Source organism: Chamaea fasciata, unplaced genomic scaffold (genome assembly GCF_029207755.1).
Source record: "Chamaea fasciata isolate MVZ Bird 193981 ecotype frontalis unplaced genomic scaffold, bChaFas1.0.hap1 SCAF_25, whole genome shotgun sequence".
NCBI classification, from domain to species: domain Eukaryota; kingdom Metazoa; phylum Chordata; class Aves; order Passeriformes; family Sylviidae; genus Chamaea; species Chamaea fasciata.
The window spans coordinates 5,935,144-5,950,876 of NW_027094110.1; the positions used below are offsets into that span (position 1 = coordinate 5,935,144).

General features: G+C 52.2%; 1 protein-coding gene across 3 annotated transcripts in view; it reads right to left on the bottom strand.

Moving 5' to 3' along the window:
* Positions 1-3,852: 3,852 nt before the first annotated feature.
* PPP1R12B (protein phosphatase 1 regulatory subunit 12B) overlaps positions 3,853-15,733 on the bottom strand; it is a 131,663-nt gene continuing 119,782 nt past the window's right edge. For 2 of the 3 annotated variants that reach the window (XM_066204079.1, XM_066204082.1), the window contains one exon: positions 3,853-6,999. In XM_066204079.1, coding sequence (XP_066060176.1) covers positions 6,913-6,999 — 87 coding nt within the window. In that variant the 3' untranslated portion in view covers positions 3,853-6,912. The remainder of the gene's footprint in view (positions 7,000-15,733) is intronic. The other variant, XM_066204080.1, reaches the window with a different exon arrangement.

Genomic DNA, 15,733 nt, shown 5'->3' on the forward strand with positions numbered 1-15,733 from the left:
GCAGCCGGGGGGGCCATGGGGAGCCCCAGCCCCACCACCTGCTGCAGGTGGGGATGGCAAGAGCAAGCCTGGGGCCTCAAGGGACCAAAGCCCCAGACCCCCAGGAGCTGCTACTCCTCACCAGGCCATTGGCTGTTGAACCCACCCCGTCCTGCTCCCCTCGGGGGTATTAACCATATCCATGACCCTGACAGTAGCTAAGAGCTTCTCTAGGCTACTTCTCCCACAGGTCCCAGAAAAGCCCCTGAGCTGGAAAGCCAACACAGTTCTCTGCAGCTGGGAGAGGGTCCAGCAGCCCTGCCCAGTTCAGTCCGGTCTGTACTGGAGCACTGCTGTTAGCTCGTGTCCCTGTCCCAGCTCCAGCTCCACAGCAGCCTCACGCTCTGCTCCCTTTGGTTTCCCTGGACTCAGTGCTGGGGGTCCGGCACTGCAGCAGTGAAGGGCTGAGCCCCAGGGATGTGCTGGCACTGGGGATGCTGCTCTGGGGGCTCAACACCTGGACTGGGACCATGGTGCAGGTGTCTCAGGTCCAGGGACAAAGTGCCAAAACAGCTCATCCCAGTGCTGTCGGATGCTTTGGCAGCTCCCACAGCTCTGACTTCCCAAAGGGCATCCTGGCCCTTTCTGGAGGTGGAGAGATGATGGGAAACTTGGTGGCAGTCACCGGGTTTGAAACTTGGCTCAGGGGGTTCAAATGGACCCGGGGACCAGCCCCTGTCCCTGGAGGGTTGTGCAGCTCTGGGACAGGTCCCCAGGACAGGACATCTCCATCTGTGGGAGGTTTGGGGTTCGGATGGCCAAGCTGCAGTGTGGAAAGGGGATGTTGGACAGGGACCTCTAATGACCACCTCCACCACCACTGCGGCTGCAGTAGGCCCATGCCCTGGTGAAGGTGGCACTAGGGCCATGCTGGGTCTGCAGGGGTCATCCAGCCAGTGGTCTCTCAGGGCCATTTCCAGCTTTAATTAGTCCCTTTTCCTAATGGATGTGTCAGTGTCAACAGATGGGGTCCTGCCCTGCCCCTGTCGCCAAAGGGAGAAGTCTCGGGGTGCTTTTAATAATGGGGAGCTGGAGAGGGGCCAATGCCCTATGGTCAGGAGCACTGGTAGGACTCAGTCTCATTTTGGGGTCCATCCAGGCACCGGGGGGGTGGGGGGTGTGGGGGCGTTTGCCCTACATGGCATGGGCTAAAAGAGAAGGAATTAGGAAAAGCACTGAAATCCCACTGTTGGCAGCCAGCGAGTGTGCATGGCCCCGCAGCCTTCCCAGGGAAGCAGGTGGAGGTGCGCAGACCCGCACATCTGCACACTTGCACATCTGCACATCACACCTGCACACCTGCACACACCAGACGCATCCCCTCCTGTGCGCTCCCCCCCTCCCCATCCCTCCCCCCGGCCCCAGACCCGCCGCATCGGCCGGGGTCTCGCCAGGATTGGAGATCCCACCTGGCTGCTTTCCATTCAGACTCTTTAGGCCTTGGGCGAGGGGGAAGACTGTGACTTTAATACATGATTTAATTTTTTTTTTAATAAAAAAGGGAAAACCAACCAACATACTGAAGCCATCTGCGCTGCCTCTGACCCCCCCCCTAGCTGTGTGTAGGTAAATTATATGGAGACATAGCTGTATATACCACGAGCAGTGCATGTGACGCAGCCACTAGCAGTAGCAGCATGGCCCCAGCCCGGCGGCGCTGCCACCGCCCCGGCGCTGCCGTCCCCATCTCCGGCCTCCCGCCAGGGTGGGCGCGGTGACTACCAAAACTCATCGCTCGAGAGCTCTCCACCGCCCTGATCCCCCCCCCCCCCCCCCAATGAAATGAAAATCCCCAATTAAATCATATAAAAGAAGAAAATAATGCCAAGAAGCAAAGCATGCCAAGCCCGGCCCGCCAGCGGAGGGTGAGCTGTCACCGACGCAGCCGTGGCGTCCCTGTGTGTCGTGTTCCTGTATCTTGTCGCGTTTGTCCCACGGCCGGGTAGCAGCAGCAACATTGTGGCTTTGGTGTCCTGTGTCGCGTTGGAGCATTTCACCGTCAGAGCAACTTTAGAAGCCATATTAGAGCACGGTGCACCGGGACCCCACGGGGACAGGCCCACGGTGAGCCGTGACCCCCTTTCCCCCACATGTCCACGTCCCCCCCGGTTTCGTGGGGCTCAGGCTGCCAGGAGCCGCAGCGGCCACCGCCTCGGTGGCCTTGGGTGCTGCTGAGACGCCCGGCGAGGGGACGGGACAGCGCTGGGCACAGATGTTGGGGTCGACCTGCCGGTGGTGGAAAGGCTTTTTGGAGCAATTTGGGTTATCTCTGCCATGTCCAGTCGGTGGTTTCTGTTTTGGAGACGAGAGCTGGCTCTTCCCTCTCCTGGCGGCACCGCGGAGCAAACCCAGGTGTGCCACGGAGATGCTCCGGGGCTTAAAAAAGAAAGTGAATCCACGAGTCTCGGCAACAGGCTCGGGTTCCTTTTCCTTTTTTTTTCTCCCGATCTGGGCGGGTGGAGCCAGCTCTGTGGGAGTCGCAGGCTCGGCCTTTCCTGGACCCGCGGTGCCGGCCCCGCTCTGCCCCATCCCAGCCCCGCAGCGCTCGGCTCCGGCGGAAGCTGCTTTTAACGCCCCTTCTCCTCGTGTGGACTCTGTCGTTCCGTCTCTGATCGTTTGATGGTTATTTTGTAATGATTTCCGTCTCCTTATTAAAGAAACGAGCTGAAAGGAGCTGGTTCGGGTCTGGTGTTGCTGCTGGGGCTCATGGGCATCCGCGGTGAGGGGCAAGACCCAGCACAGTGAGCCCAGGGATGACGGAGGGATGGAGGTGTGGGTGGAACCTCACAAGGGCCCAGGTCCCCCAAAATACAGAATCGTGAAATCATTTAAGTGGGACACGATGATCCTCTAAGATCGTGGAATTGAACCATTAACCCAACACGGCCACGTTTACCACCAAACCTTGTCCCAGGTGCCACATTCACGCACCATTTGAACACTTCCAGGGATGGCGACTTTGCTGCTGCCATGGGCTGCTATGCCAGTGCCTGACCACCTTTTTAAGGAGGAACTTTTCCCCAATATGCAACCTATCCCTCCCCTGGCACAGCTTGGCTGTTTCCTCCTGTTCTGTCCCTTGTCCCCTGCGAGCAGAGCCTGACTGCCCCCAGCTCCCCCTCCGGTCAGGAGCTGTGCAGAGCCAGAAGATGCCCCCTGAGCCTCCTTTTCTCCAGGCTGAGCCCCCCAGCTCCCTCTGACTTGTCTTCTGGGCAGCATTAAACCCCAGATGAGCAAGGCCGGACCAGACATGGGGCACAGGTAGGAAATACCAAAGGTCCTCACAGAATTCTTCGCCCCCAGCACACTGAGTCTGGTCCATAATAGAGTCACATCCTGCTCCACAGGGATACTGGACACCCCCAACCCTAAGGGAAGAACTCAACCTGCACCAGCCACCTCTGAAGACTGGAACATGGAGGTTCCAGCAGCCCCACCCAAGACAGAGGTTCCCAGGTGTGACAACACCTCCTGCCTGTGCAACACTTTGTGCTGACCAAGCTTCTGAGCAGAGCAAACAACAGGGCTTGCCACCAGAGTGGGAAATGGGCCTCATCCCCAGTGTGATGCCGAGCAGGAGATGGGACCCTCTCCTGTTTCACCTTCTCACTGGTGGGTGCTTTTCAGGGATTTACATACCACTTCCTTCATTTCAGCTTCCCCTGAAAAGGCACCTGTGTTGTAGCTGCAGAGCATTTGTGCTTGTATGGATGATGGATATTGTTATGCCGTGAGAATTTTGGGAGAAACAGGGAATTTCAGCACAAACAACTTGTAATTCCAGAAAGATGGAAGCAAAGTCAAAGCTTCTATTTTATCAACTCTTATTTTATTCATTTATAAATACTGTTGTGTTTACAAGCATCATAGCTGTGAATATTATTCCCAAACTTTCAAACACATAATACTTATAATACTATATAACAACAACCAGTAAAACAAATCATTCATCTCAGGGTTTGAAAGGCCACTCAAAAGTTGCATAAAAATACATTCTCTCCCCATCTCATCAGCCAGTCCTGCTTTTCCAAGGAGTTTATTTACAAAGAGCCATCACCAAACTTGCAGCCACAACAGGTGGGTTCACCCCAAGGAATTAACTCACCCGAAGCAATTGCTTAGGAAAAAAAAACTCATGTTCCCCAAGGGAGACCATGTCTGGCAAATGCTCTGGTTCCAAGAGGGATCAATTTAAAAACCTATTTGCTCCACACCCTGCCCCAAGCACAGGGTTTGAGGTGTCCTGTTTGTCACCTCCTCAGTGCACTGGTTATGTCAGGCATGAAGTGAGACAAAAAAAAAAAATCCATTCTCAAGAATTTGGTTTGCAGTTGCTCCATCATGACAAGATGCTCACAGCTTTGGCTGATCAGGGACACTGAGCTGTGGAGGCCCAGGGCTTGGGAGAATCCAGTGCTAAGCAGACACTTCAGCTAAAGTGGTTTGGCTTTGCAAGGTGCCACTCAAAGAACGAGCCTCCCACAGCCTTCCCACTCTGTTCCTTGAGTGTCCTGGTAGAAAAGGGCAAAACATCAGTGCGGGATGGATTTGTCAGATTGGGTTGAACCCTCTTCCTGAAACAGACACCAGGCTTCTTCCTGCTGCCAGGAACCTGCCTGTGAGAAGAACAGGATCTTCATTCTCAACTCTCCTCCTCATCCTGCTGGGATGCACAGCCTGAGGCGCCAGCCCAGCTGGGGAGCATCTCCACCTCCATGTGGCACAGAAGGGACTGGGCTCCTGATCCCTGATCTGACCAGAGCCAGAGCCCGAGGCTGAAGCAAGGAGCGGGTCACCAAGAGAGAAAACATCAAGAACGGCAGAAGTACTCACATAAAGAGTGCACCAAGAGGAACGGCGTGCAGGGGAAGCATTGACCGGATCTCAAGACTTAAAGCCGTTAAATAGAGCAGGGTTAAAATCAAGGAATATAAAAAGGATGCCTGGCTTAGGCAGTGCTCTGCAGAAACCCTGATGCCTTTACCAGCTTCAGTCTCTTCCTCGTAAAGCTCAGCAGCAGAGGAAGAACCTCAGTGTACCAGGAGAAACGGTGCCTCAGCTGCACAAACGGCTCCATCAGCTGAAGGGCAACTTGTGGTCAGAGCTGCCTGGGGAAAACTGGCAGCTCCAGGAAAGAGCAAGAGAGGTGGAAACAGGCAGAACAGGGAGGGGAAGGGGGGAAAACAGAGAATTAAGAGGGGGGAAAAAAAGAGAGAAAACCCCAGGGAGAGGGAAACAGAGATGCTTTCTGAGGCAATAACCAGCAAAAGGTTCGAAAAAGCCCAGGACTGCTCGATTAGTTTTACCCTGTTGAGCAAGCTCAAGTATTCCGCTCATGTTCAAGTATCTCACGTCTCTGGCAGTGGAGAGTCCCCGCAGACAGAGCCAGCAGAGCAGCTCAGGAACGTGGAAGAGCTGCTCCATGGCCACCTCCAGGTTCAGTGACCAGGAACTGCTGCCCTTGGCCAGACAGAATCTGGGGAGTTGAAGGACAAAGGGGATGAAAGGACAAATACGGAAGGATGTAGATGGGAGAATGTTTTGGATACAGCAGGATGTCTCTGAGAGGGAAGGCATTGTTTGACAGGAGTCTGTTAACGGGAAGCTCAACAGACCTGAGGATGTCCCACAGCATGGAGAGAGGAGCCAACGTCTAAATGCCCATGGGACAGAACAAACTGTTCAGAATGCATGTAACATTAAAGAGTATTTCTGGAGGTTTCCTTCAAGGTCAAAGCTTATCATAAGTAGACTTTCATCATGGTGGTTCAGTTACCAGCAGCTCCCTGTCCCTCTGACACTCACACACCCTGACCTTTCCAAGGTGTGTGGGACAGGATGCTGGCATTCCTGCTCTAAAAATCCTGCTGCAAATCAAAGTGGGTGGCGGGCGGGGTACCTGAAATACCAGACCAGGCTCTGCCATGGGGCTCTGCCTTCAGGGAGGCAGCAGGAGAATGTCCCAGATGGCTGTTGGGAAGAGGAGGCCAGTTTCTGGCATGGGCACAGCTCCCTGCAAGGCGATTCATGCTCACACACAAGTGAGAGCAGCAGAGGGTCTGTAGGGGTTCACGTTTGTCCTTCAGAAAGCTCAGCAAGTGCCTGGGATATATCCTGTCCCAAAGAAAGAGTCCAAAGAACAAAGAACTGGATGCTACCAACCACAGAGACAGGAGCCCTGGAAGGACACAACGTGACACAGGATCACCTGGGCTGTGGGGTAAAGGGAGGGTGAGGGATAAGAGTCTGACACTGAGTGTCAGCACTGATGTTACTGAACAGGTTCACAATCTTAAATAGAAGACTCAGTCTACTGGGGGCAAGAGGAGAAGGTCTCTGTGCAAAAACAGCACATCAGCCTGTGACAAACATGAGCTCTGGTGGCTTTCACAGCATCACATTTAACCAGAGTCCCACATCTCAGTGTGCTGATGTGCATCCTCAGAGTCCCAGCCCATGTTCACATTTCCCACCTGTAAAGGGCTCGGGTATGCTGGGTTAGTTCTTCAGATGTCACTTTTTACAGTAGGAGCTTCCCACTCCAGGTCAGAGTCCAAAACCAAATACTGAGCTTCTGGAAGAAGTTTTGGCAGCTCAAACTCAGTCCTCACATTTCTCCCTTGAATAAAATGTCCGAGATACCACAACATGCATAAATTAAAAAAAAAAAATTAAAATGGCAGGGGGTGTGTTGGGGGAAATAGGGGTAGAAAGGGAATGTACAGCAAAGGGCAGGGCAAGGCAGGTGTGACATTGATCCCACAGCTGAAACGCTTGCTGTACGTGACGGGAAGGGAAGTGGGGTAGGGCTCAGTGGTGGGGTTGGCAGCTGGTGTAGGACACCCCTCCTTGTCCTGCCTTTGCTCAGGATTCCTATTTGGAGAGTTTGCTGATGACACGAATGAGGGCTCCATTCTCATCCTTCAGCCTTTGGTTGTCTGACTTCAGCTCTGTCAAAATCTGCAGAGAGACAAAGACAAGGTGGGATCAGAGGGGCTCAGGGGCAAGAGGGGACATTGCATCCCCTCCACCCAGCACATTTCCATGGCTCTGCAGCATCTCCAGAGCTTTTACACGCTGGCTGCCAGGCGTGACAGGTGAGAGGGACCTCGAGCACAGCACTGAGGCAGGAAGCCCCAAGCCACGGAGCCCCTGGTGCGAAGCAAGGCCACAGCCCCAGCAGCAGGTCAGGGTCAGGACCAGGACAGCAAGGCAGGAACCATTTCCGAGCTGTTTCATCCCAAACCTGTGCCCAGAGGCTAAATACAGCTCAGCAGACAACAAAGCTGTTTTCCCTGATATGCTTTTTCCATTTTGCCAGGATTAGAAGGGAAACCAAAGGTCTGGAATCTTCATTTAGGACTGGACCTTGCCAAATCTCTAAAATACCCCCAAATCTCCTTGGTACCCCACAGATGTGCAATACAGTTATAAGCACTGAGGCCAGAGGACTGGTGGAACACACTGACACTGGAGGTACCTCCTGGGTGCTCAAGTGAGGTTCCAACACAGACAAAAGCCTTTGGAAACAGAGAATGAATAGCTTCAATGAGACCCTTCCAGCATTTCCCATTGACCTAAATGTGACTGCTGACTTCTTGTGCTGCAGTGAGCGGCCTTCCATGGACTGTTCCCTGCCACTGGACACCAGGAAACCCCCTGCTCCTGTCTGGGGTGTGACAACAAGGCGTCACTCCCACCACGGGTGCCAGCAGACCACAGGGTGACCGGCCCCAAGCCTGCAGGGGTACCCAGGGCAGAGCAGGACCAAACGCACGGTACCTCTATGAGCTCAGCCACTACTTCTGTCTGCCAAGGTGCATCTTGGAGGAATTCCCTCAAATAAAAAATCTGCACTATATCTTCTCCTTCCTCCTGGTGTTTCAACTTTGACCACAATATTCTGCCTGCCTCCACCTGCAGTTCCTCCATGACCACCAGCTTGGAGTGTGGGCAGCTTCTGGGGCAGTACCAGCTCCCACCAGAGCAATTCCATTCTTTCACAGTTGGGTAAAGCCGTGGTGGGCCCCAACACACCCAGTTCCATCCCTGTGGGCACTGGTGGTGGATGTTTCAGGTGGGAGGTTTTTCAGAGAGGGAGGAGAGGTTGGTGCTGCATGGTGGGATATTTGGAAATGGTCCATGTGCTGGGCTGGCCAGAGCTCCAGCCAGTGATGCTGAGTGTGCCTCCCTGGATTCAGTGCTGCTGTGACAGGTGTATCACATGGCTGGGCCGTCACCGTGACAGCACTCATGGCTCCCTGTGCCATTTCTCATGGCCAAAGAAGGGGCATCACCATCACCATCATGATCAGGAGTTCAGAGACACGGCAGAGCCCTTGATGTCTCTGCACTCCTCTGTTTCCTCCTGGGCTTCACCTGTCACTCACACTCATGCCTCCCAGTGCCCTGCAAGAGCCCCACCACCCACTGGGGGCTGCAGATGGACAGTCCTGTCAGGCCCCCGCCACTGCCTGGGGTGGCTCTGCAGTGCCCTTCGCTGTGATAATGGGCATGTGAAATCCTGACACTTGTTTTGGTAGAGAAAATCTCTCTCACAGGTTCCCAGAAACGATGCCAGAGAGAACCACCCCAGTCCCAGGGCTCAGCTGGAGGCTGACGGGGCTGTGCCTCACAGGGGCGGCTTCGTGTGACCTGTGTCACTAATTTGAAAATGAAGGAGTATAAATACTTGTGAAACAAGTGCCTCTGGGCTCCACCAGTGCCGAGTGAGGCTTCCTGAAAGCTACACATCAGCCTTACACAACACAAGCCCAGGAAGTTCCTCCCTTTGAAGGAGAGTAGCCTGAAGTCAGGTGAAATAAACCCCATGGGAACAGGCGGGAAGGGCTGGAAGTTTCCAGCAGCCCCCAGCGAATGGCGGGGCTGACGATGCGGTGTTGGTGTCACCTGAGTTGGGGCTGGAGGTTGCTCTGAGCAGCAGGGCTGTGTGTTACCTGGGACACTGGAGAACACGGCTCCTCAGAAATACCGTGGACTCAGGAAAATGAGATTCACTGAAAAGCACTGCTGCCAGAGCGTGGTACACCTGGCAGAGCTTAAACCAGTGACATCACTGCACAGCTGTGATGTCCACGACACCACTGAGGTGGAGTTTACACATACCAGCAACATCCTGTGTCAGACCTACTGAAAGAGCTGAAAATACATCAGCAGAGCTTGCAGACCATGGCTCTCCCCCAGCTCGGGCACAGTAGGGAACTGCAAACCTGTAAGTGAGGAGGGAAGGACGAGCCTCAGCCAGAGCAGAGGGGTGATATCACTGGAAGGGCAGTGATAACATGGGCATGTCCTGGGAGGAGGAGAGGTGACTTCCAGGTTGTGAAACATCAGCTCTTTGAGTGTGGAAATCATTTTGCCCAATTTTCCCTCTTAGACCTGAAATCATGTGGGGAAGGAGAATGACTTAAACTCATGGTTTATGAGAAGAAATGAGGCAGGGTCAGGTTGGAGGATAGTTCCACAGATTAAAACCAGAAAGGCTGTGAGATCACTTCACCAGACCATCTGCACAATCCAGGGCACTCAACATGACACCCGACTCTCCTGGCTCTTGTGACACACATGTGGGCTTGAGCTGAGACTCCTGGAAAGGGGAAGCCACAATTCCCCTGATTAGTTTGTTTCTATTGTTAATCAGCCTTGATATAATTTGTGTGCTAAGAATAGATTTTTTTATTCTGTGGTGCCACTTCCAACCCTCAAGAGCATACAAATTCTTATGTCTGAAAAGATATGAATATTCCTACTAACCTGCAAAGGACAGGTAGGGCCCCAAGAAAGGAGCATTTACAGCTTTATTTTGGCATTGAACCAATGAAGTAGCAGGAAGAGACATAATTTAACTGTGTGATGTGTGAGGGCAAAGCTTAGGGAAGACTCAGCCTTGGGTTTTTTCAAACACTAATTGTCCTGCACTGGGACTTAAAACAGAAGATGAAAACAGAGCACTCCTGGTCTGGCTCTTGCTGCCTCCCCCACCCGGTGCCAGCCCACAGGAGGCAGGGGGCTTGCTGAGCCTGTGGACTCATACTCAAAAATTTCAGTTTAAAATAAGGAAAGGAGCTTGTCCTTTTCGTTCAAGTGACCAAGAAAACCTGCTGAGGACAGCTCAATTTGTAGTTTTTCTAAAAATACCCTTTCTGTCTAAAATGTTAGCTTTTCACAACATCCCTGAAAATTTCCTGACTTTGGATAATCTGATTTGCTGAGTGCCAGCTTCTCCCTGAAATAAGTCAAATTAAGACAGAATTCTATTATAAGCAGACGTGTAGCATAAACCACCTATTTTCAAGTGTTCAAGGCCAGGTTGGACGGGGCTGGTCTAGTGGAAGGTGTCCCTGCTGGTGGCAGGGGATAAACGAGATGAACTTTAACGCCCCTTCCAACACAAACCATGTCTGTTTCAAGGCAAAGTACCAGGCAAGGAGCTGCTGGCACTGCCAAGCCACCCCAAAGCCATTCCCTGGTGCTAAGCTGGCAAGGGCAGCAGCATCTGCCATGCACAGCAAGAGCCAGTGGGGTGAGCAGAGCTCCAGCAAAGCCCTGCCGTGGCAGCAGCATCATGCTCTTGGAATTCAGAGATCCTTTGCCACAAGCTTTTGAGCAACAAGCTTCACCAGACACCCTGGAGAGCAAAGAGGCGAGTGGGAAGTGCCCGGCCAGGGAGTGGAAACCTGCCTGGAGGAGTGGAAGAGGGAGGCAAGATGAGCCGGAGGGAAAGCAGCTACAGCTCCTCTGATTCCGAGGGCTTGGTGGGCAGAGAAAGTCTGGCTACGACCCGGGTCAGAGCCCTGTTCTCAGCCAGCAGTTGCTCATTCATCTGCCTCAGAGTGTGAATCTGTTTGAGCTGGTGGAGATTCTGCAGAGAGTGAGAGGAGTGGACAGAGAAACACAGAGAGAACATCATGGAAACAAATGGGTACAGAAATGGGAGTTTAGTACATAGGTAGTGAGAGAAAAAAGAGACTAAAAGAAATTAGTAGCAGTGAGTGCTGGATGGGAAAAAAACCACCATGGATATTTTGGGAATCAGCCCTTTCTCCAGGGGCCCCCAAAGTCTTAAAAAAGGTCAAATACAGGCATTTCCCACCACAAAGCAGGATTATATTCTAGCTTACCCAGACAGCCCTGGGACTTGGGAACTGCTGTGAGACCTATCACCAGTGACTTAACACCTACACAGGCTCTGAAAGCACTGCTGGGAACTAAGAATTTCTTTAAAACTCCTTTTCTTCATCCCTAAAAGCCAAAGCAGCTGTGTGGAGTAAAGAGCAATCAGAGCTTCCTGGAAGATCCCAAAGGCACAGACTGAAGCACCTCAAAGTGTCACTGTCCCACAGCAGATCACCGAGACAGGTACCGTGTCTGCTTGGTTCCTCATCCTTGAGTGAGGTCTGCCCAGGCTCAGTCCTGCCAAAACCTCTGGGGTTTGGGGGGGTTTCTCATCCCTGTCTAGATTCAACTCTTCTCTGTCGTGCGGCTCAATTTATCTTTAACCTTCAGAGGGGACAAATTTGAACCTTAAACTGCTCATTTTAGGAAGAGGAGTCTGAATGAGAGCATCTACCACAGTGGGGATGTGACAGGAGGGCATTCCCGGTGACAAAGGCAAAGAGGGGCACAGGACAGGGCAGAGATCAAGCCTCACACTGGGGCTTGCAAAGGAAGAAACTGGACATGGGTACAAACTGTGCATGGGTACAAACTGGGGCTTGCACAAGTACAAACCGGGCACAGGTACAAAGTGGACATGGGAACAAACCAGGGCTTGCACAGGTACAGCAGCAGTGGGAGGTAGGGAACAGAAAAGCCATGAGGAAGCAGAACAGGGAAATGGTACAAGCCATGCAGACATCCCAGTGCCACAAGGATGACACTGGTCCAGTAATGCCAAAGTGAATTCATGTGCTGGACATTTACACCACTGTGGGTGCCAGGAGATGCTGAGAGCTGCAGAGCTGCTTCCTGAGTGGAATCTCTGCCCTCCTTCCTCCTGAGAGGTCAGGCAGCTGGGCCACAAGAACAAAAACCCCTCCCGAGCAAGAACCCATCCTGTATGATGGAGTCCCAACACTGGGCAGGGGCAGGCAGGAAACATCCACAAGAAGAGTTGTAAGTTCAAGTGACAAAATCCCAGTCCCAAACCAAAGCAGTTCCACAAAGCACCGTATTCCTCTCTCCACGTCCTCTTACTTGAGAGCTTGCAGTGGCGGAAGATGACAGAGGGAAGAGTCTATGGGGAAGAGGGTTCCTTTCTACCATTTCATTAGCAGAAAGCATTCAAAGGGAGGTGCTGTCTGTCCTGAACAAGGAGCACCATGAAAGAACCTACTGTGACACAAAGACGACGACCATCCACCCAGCCTGCACTACTCAGGTTGCCCAGAGAAGCTGTGGCCATGCCATCCTTGGAAGTGTCCAAGGCCAGGCTGGACAGGGCTTGGAGCAACCTGGGGTAGTGGAAGGTGTCTCTGCCCAAGGCAGTCTGGGATTCTGTGATGACCCAGAGCTGGCTGCAGCTGGGAAAGAATCTTCTGCATCCCAGGACATTTTGTCCAAGGGCTCATTCCTGTACAAAACTGAAGTACTTGTATACCCCTCAACCATCAGCTCCATTCTTAGTTGCCCAAAAGCATTACATTTACTCTCCATGATGAAATGAAGACACATCTTTGAAAAGCTTTGCAAAACCAAGGGAAGCAGAACAGGAGGGTAGGGAGCAAGCAAAGGATGGGGTTTGAGCCCTTGAGGTCATCAAACTGACAGAGCAGCTCCTTGGACACACAAACACAGTTCTGACACTGGATAAATGAACAGATCCCGAGACAGAGCTACAGCTACACAACTGCAGGAAAGCTGCAGTGACACCTCAGCAGCAAGATCCCTGCTCAGCATATCCCATCCATCCATCCATCCATCCATCCATCCATCCATCCATCCATCCATCCATCCATCCATCCCTTCACCCGCCCAAGCTCTGCTGGCTGCTGCTGGGCTCAGTGAGGACAGACGGACATGGCACGGCTGTCCTGTGATACATCACACCAGGAGCTGCTGGAAGATGGTTGTACTGGAATAGTCACTTCTTTTGATGGCTGAGGATACTTGGTCTGCTCACCCTGGAGACGAGGAGCCTGAGGTCAGACCTCACTGGGGGATGCAGCTCCTCATGAGGCGCAGCTCTGATCTCTGCTCTCTGTGAGCAGGGACAGGACCCCAGGGAAGGGCTGGAGCTGCATCACGGGAAATTTAGGCTGGATATCAGAAAAAGGTTCTTCCCCCAGAGGGTGCTGGGCACTGCCCAGGCTCCCCAGGGAATGGGCACAGCCCCAAGGCTGCCAGAGCTCCAGGAGTGTTTGGACAACACTCCCAGGGATGCACAGGGTGGGACTGTTGGGGAGCAGGGCCAGGGGTTGGACTACGGGTCCCTTTCAATTCAGGATATTCCATGATTTTATGATACACAGATAATAAAGATATTCTGTTTTATCACAGGGCTCACAGCTGGCAGAAAGCACCTCATATACATAGTAGGGGCATCGTGCTACGCGAGGTGGAAAGGACTGTGATCGTTTCAGAGACCACCTTTGTTTTCCCACACCAGCACAGCACGGAACCTTAGCATGGTCCCATCGGCCGCTGCTCAGCCTCCACACACTGCACAGCCCACAGAAAGGATCATTTATGTAAAAACGTGTGTATGCCGTAGGTAGGCCAGGCTCCTGTTTATGCACCAAATCCAGCAAAGGCTGGGAAGCTGGGACTGAAGCCAAGGGCAAAGACCAGGATCTGGACGACACCGCTGTGATTGCTTATCACTCTGCTTGATACTTGGCTTAGCAAAAGCAGGTTTCTCAGTTCTCTGTACCTGCCTTCAATTAATGGATTTTGTGTCTCAACACTAAATAAAAATGCCCAGAGCCTGCACGATGGCTGAGGCCAGGAGCTGCAGTACTGCTATGGAATAAAGGAGCTTCTGTGACCTTCAAGAACAATTGCTGTGTTAAGTTGGGACCTCGGGCACTTGGCATTGAATTCAGCTCAGTGCAAATGTTAATTTTCTTTCTCCTGCCTCAGCCAAGGTTCTGAATCTCCAGTCGAATTGTGCAGTTACTCAGGGAAATGCTGCACTGCTCTGTCACCTTTGCAAGAGCAGGTCTGAGGAGCAGCTCTGCCACCAAACTTCTTGGGGTTACCAAGCCCGTCTTGCTCCTCTTCACTTCTCTATGGCTTTGGTAGCAGGGGTCACACTCCAGACAGGAACAAAGCTCATTCCCTCAAACACAGCCCAAAGTACTGTACATTTCTGTCACCTCTGCCTCCTCTTCCTCAGAAGTCAGCTGCCAGGAGAGGATGGCCCTGGCCAGGACATCTGATGTGCACAACTGGACACAGACACCCCTGCATCCAATAGCAGGACGCGAATCTTGCTGGATTCAAAGACTAGTGGGAAGAATTCCCCCAAACAACCTGAGACCTAATCACCTGACAGGTATGGTTATTTCCACTTGCTGCTCTTCACATTAAAGGAAATTGGTGGATTTGTATTTTCCTTCACAATTCCTTACTTACTCCTTCTGACTCTGCACAACAGCTACTTAGGTAGTGCAAGGAGCAAGAATGAGTCCAACCAGAATTAGCAAATTCTATCCTGGTTCAACTCCCACACTAGTGACTAACAGGGATGCTCTGCAGAGGTTATCTCCCTCCAGGCAAACACAGCAGGGCTGTTTCTCCCACTTCAAGGCATCATGAAAGTCTCCTTTTGGAAAGGTCCAATTCAATGCTGCCTTCTTCTGAGGTTTTACATTCCTCTTTTTTGAGTAGCTGTCAAACAAGGTATGTCACAGTGCCCTCAGGTACTCACTACAAGCTCAAGGTTTTGCAAAAACTAGTAAAAATCTAGTAGCACCGCAGAAGAGAGATCTTCCAATTTCTTGTGTATTTGTTCTACTAACAAAAGGCCACTTTGGTTGTTTGATGCAGCAAGAACAGGCAGAGAGTAGAGTCAGCACCAGTCTCAAGGACCTGAAGCTCATTTTCACTTGGACCACAGGTTCCTTCAGCTCATGTCTCTCGAGGCAGTGTGAGAACGCATCCAAGCTGCAGCAGTGTTTCCCCTTCTGTACCACCTTGGCTTCCATGGCTCTGCAGCTCCAGACTACCTGAACCGGAGGCGCTCTGCCTGTGTCCAACAGACCCTACAGGCACCTTCTCTCATTAACTGCTTTCCAGAGCAGTATGTTTCCAAACTGAGGCCACTAGAGGCCACCACCTTGTCTTCTTACTCCATGGGCTGAAGTTGCAGGTTTGCAGTGATCTGCAGAGCTGAAGAACCAACACAAACTGCTCATGCCTGTATTTCTCTTGAAGACCACAATTCTGTAATTACAGGAAAGTCTCTGTGCAGTTAAAGGTTCCCACCTGCTCACTGAACAAAGAGTTTGGAATTTAGACATATTCCATCCTTTCTCCTTCTCCTCCTGGCTCACCCATTCACACTTATTTTCTCCTCTCTGAGAGAACAAGAGCCTCTACAGCAAGAATCCACCACATCATTGCATTACTTATTGCAGCAGAAGATGCAGCAGAAGCCAGCGGTCCTTCCAAAGCTATGTGCTTGGTAGAAACACAAAGCTTCAAACAGAAACAGAGTTGGAACCTCCTCCAG